Source organism: Ornithodoros turicata, unplaced genomic scaffold (genome assembly GCF_037126465.1).
Source record: "Ornithodoros turicata isolate Travis unplaced genomic scaffold, ASM3712646v1 Chromosome97, whole genome shotgun sequence".
Taxonomy (NCBI): Eukaryota; Metazoa; Arthropoda; class Arachnida; order Ixodida; family Argasidae; genus Ornithodoros; species Ornithodoros turicata.
The window spans coordinates 220,451-224,659 of NW_026999398.1; the positions used below are offsets into that span (position 1 = coordinate 220,451).

Genomic DNA, 4,209 nt, shown 5'->3' on the forward strand with positions numbered 1-4,209 from the left:
GAAGCCAGCGATGACTCTGAGTCAGCTATACAACCGTTACAGCGAGAAGCAACATGCTGACCTAAAGGTTCTTCCACGGAAGGAAAGACTGGGCCTGAGCAACATTCACGATCGTGGTCCACTCATTGAGCTGTGCAGTCAACCACAGTATAGCATGCTGAGAGCACCAAACTTTGTGCTCACAATAAAAGGACCTGTCAGCTATTGCATGGTAGGCACAGAAATGATAGCTGTAAGAAACTTCGCAACGTTCCGCTCTTCAGGCAAGCCCTGCGTGATAGGACAAAAGCTGACTTGCATACGTGACCTTTATTCAAAGCCATTTCCATCGTCACTAATTGGCATCCGTGTAGTCACTCAAGAACCAGACTTGAGGGCCTGGCCTCTTGAAAATCTGCAGAAGATCGTTTGTCTCACGTACAACTCTGAAATGGTTGCTATGCCCCTAATACATTTGCAGTAAAGCAGTCGCTGTATTAAAGGCAAAGAATGGACGACTTCAGAAAATCCAATAGCGCATTGTGCTGTGGGGGATTACGGCAGAAAGAAGATGAGAAAAGAGTTAGAGGTGACTAGATAGTTTGTTTCTTCTTTCTTCGCACAGATGACCTGAGCTGCGTGAAGGTCAGTCACAAATAAAAGGCCAACTCCAGCTGTTTACTTATCCCTCTTCTGTCATAGTTCCAACGTGTCGCAATATGCTCTGTGATTTTCTGAAGTCATTCAATAACACTCCCTTTGTGTTACTTTTTCTATCTGAGTGAGGCTCCACCATATCTTATTTGCATTAGACTGGGAAGGACTGGCAATTTATTGTAGTGTATACATGCAGGCGGTTGTGTCACTGAAGCTCCGTCAGACCGTTTTTCAAGCATGTTGAGCCATGACAGGCACTATTCTAAGCGGCATACTCTTGGATTTGTCGTTTGCGCATGCTGTCATTGTAAGGGGTACTTCTCATACATTTCTTCGTGTCTTCAAGTGCACTACCTTCAACACACAGGCCCAGTATGCTATTGTGCACTTTGTTGTACGGAACGAAGTAGAGGTTGTCCCGTGTTCATGGCTTTCTGGCAACAGTTGCAAATGGCCCAAGTTGCCAACACACAAAGTTGAGAGGCTTATCAGGAAGGCATATCCACCCGGAAACAACTGTGAGGACATGGAGGTCGTTGTGAAGGGCATTTTCAGTAAGTATGACTGAGGACAGGAAAGAAGCAACAGCTAGAATATTGGTGTGATTCGTACGCAGAGTGCTACAAGGATGCCAGAAAGGTTCTGCCTGCCTCTGAGTACACCTCGGACCTTGGAACTGAGCTTCCGGCAAAGAGAGTGCGACGACCAAAAGTATTTGAAAGCTGTGATGAAGGGGACTACCCACCGGTACCCGAGAGCTTCCAACCAAAGGGTATGTTTCACTTTAATATAAATCTGTGCCTCACTGATTTGCTTCTTCAGTCTTGAATACCACTTGTAGTTTTCACTCGTGACAAGCATGTTTTTTTTTTTTACATAGAGAGGCCGGTTTCAACGGGTTCTGCCAGTAAAGCGATGCAGCGACCAGGAATGACTAGGAACAGCAGAGGTAACAATCGCATATGACATGGTAGTAGATGTGTCTTTGCTGTTAAATATGGCTGCAGATCAACCAGGTTCTAGACATGGCACTGTAATGGATGAGACATTCCATTCTGCCCAAGAAAGATGTAAGTGAATTTGAATTGTGCTGTTCAATATTATGTCATTAATTTTGATCAAATACAGGTAATACTTCATCAGGACGTAGTACTCCACGCGATAGTCAAGCAAGGACACCGTCTGCTATCCCAGGTAGAATGTGGTAATTTTTGCTGACTGTTAAAGGAGCAATGAGGTACATTTAACGTCGCTCAAAATCCTGCCTCATCTGTCAAGCTGTCCACCAGGGGTCACCATGCAAAGTATTTTTCCCTGCGATGCGTTATAGCTGAGCAATCAAATTTAAAAAAAAGCAGTCTGAGTGAGCAGGAGACTGCCGACACGATTCTCGCGCGACATAGTGGAGGCTCTGTGCCCTGTTTCTTTTGTTTTTTCTTCGCACCGCACACGACTTATATACGTGCTTGAGCTGTGCCGCGGTACGTCACGACATCTCCTCATTCTGTGATGGCTCTTTTCACGAGGAAAAGGCTTTTTCAAAGGTTTCAGGAACAGTGCCCTCGCGCTTGCTCTGGAGGTTACCTCCATTTTATTCGTTTATTCTGCACCAGAGAACGAAAAAAAAATTGGGGGGTCACCTCAGTGCTCCCTTAAGTAATGCCCTCAATAGCCTAATCGTTGAAGTTCTGCTTCAGCTTTTGTAAGAAGCAATATCATTCATCACCAAGCAGGTGATTCTTTCCTTCCTTCAGTCTTCCCGTAACTCTGTTTTACTTTGAAACTGTTCAAACTGCCATGTTTTGGTACATGTGTGCATCATAAACAGGCATTCAGTTTACTCCAATGCAGGACCAACTGACAGCAGCCCATTCACTCATTTTTCCGATCAGGATAATTCACCAGGTAAGTGTCCAGGGCCGATGTGAAACACACAGATTTTCTCACAGCTCCAATTTCACTTCCACCAAAAGCATGTGCACTGTTTTGCATTGTTGTTACTTATTTTCTATAGATAGAGCTCTGATACCAGACGTAGACATAGAAATTGGTATGCTCCTAATCCATTAGAGAGAATAAAGGAGTTACGACACACAAACGTTTCTATGGGCCTTAACCTATGAAAATATAGCTACGTCCTAATGTTGCTGGTAGAGATTGTGTAGAAAGTAACACTTAGACCTTTCTGTGTATAAAGGGAGACAAAAAATTAGTGCAGAATATTAAAAATACAAGAAAAAGGTGTCGTTTTGGTAACCAGTGTCGCACCATGATGGATTATTTACTTTGCAGATGAATTGCTACCATATGTTACTGACCCACCGAGATTTGAGGACAGCCAACAAGAACCGCGTTACGGTAATTACCCTTATGGTAATCAGATCGTTCTGGTTGAATCATTGCTACATACTCTTATTACAACACGCAGGCAGTTCAGCAACGTCCAGTGTGGCCTCACGCCCAGAAGGACGTGCAATGCCAGACTATGGTAACCATCTGTGAAAAAGTCATAATAGTTTCATAATTCATTTTAAATAATGAACTATTTCCAGAGTTCCAGAAGCAAGTCTTGAAGAACCAAAATTTACTACGCATGGTTCAGCAGCAACTGGTCGACTTGGTCTCAAGTCTTGCTCCTGTACGACAGAGCCTCTCAGAAACCCCGCAACTCCTGTCATCACCATTTCATACTGTCAGTGATCTTGAAAAATTCGAAAGTGAACTCACTCCTGAGCAGGAAAAACAGGCGGTGAGTGATTTTTTTCTTTAACCTATTATTTGCAATATGGTTGTCTGTATATTGTCACCCTATATAGATAAATGATTCTCTACTTACACTCAAACAACCAACAGAATCAGGTTTGTAACAATTCGAAATGGCTTTTCACAGGCATGAGTTAAATCCATGCTCTAGCAAAATGGTGATTATTGGCAAATGTGTAACGAATAAGTACATGCTGTGCTGTCAGATGGTATCACGAACCATATAGCTTGCACAAAATATGACAAATTCCTGTACAGCATAATAGCTGTATATGTGTGTCTGGTGCTGCTGTTCAGCACGTGTGTTAGTATCTGTCCATTCTAACACTCCTCCTTTATTTTGTCTGTTTGCAGGTGAGAGAGCTCACATCACTAGGGGGAAGCTCTGTACGTTCCGCCGTGAGGAGGATTCTGTCGCACACCTTCACAAATGAGCTGGCACAGCAGTACAGCTGGGAAGGCCGTAAAGGCAAACTGAAGTTTGTGGAACTTAAGTTCTCTCACCTAATAATGCGTATGTATCATGGTATGCTTGTATATTCTATCCTGAAGGTGATAGAGCCGTCTGCCATTATTTCGTCTATAACACTCTTCTACAGGCGCACTACAAGCTCAGGAGAAGTTTTCCAAGTCATCAAAATACGAGGTGGAAGCAGAAATCAAAGAGTGGCTGAGACATGCTTCAGAGAGGTGTAAGAGAGCACAGGGATCGGAACCAGGTAACCACTTTCGTAAGGGGTGTCTCCTGTGTAATAGTACTTGAGGTTATGCTTTGGGTTCTGTACTGTTTCCATGTATAGGGCAAATGCA

General features: G+C 43.5%; 1 protein-coding gene across 1 annotated transcript; it reads left to right on the forward strand.

Moving 5' to 3' along the window:
* Positions 1 to 1,531: 1,531 nt before the first annotated feature.
* Positions 1,532 to 3,955, forward strand: LOC135374674 (uncharacterized). Its single transcript, XM_064607606.1, has 9 exons — positions 1,532 to 1,585; positions 1,644 to 1,706; positions 1,765 to 1,830; positions 2,488 to 2,541; positions 2,929 to 3,009; positions 3,065 to 3,124; positions 3,189 to 3,385; positions 3,754 to 3,893; positions 3,952 to 3,955. The coding sequence occupies exons 1-9, from the start codon at positions 1,552 to 1,554 to the stop codon at positions 3,953 to 3,955; spliced, it is 699 nt and encodes a 232-aa protein (XP_064463676.1). The 5' UTR covers positions 1,532 to 1,551.
* Positions 3,956 to 4,209: the final 254 nt, after the last annotated feature.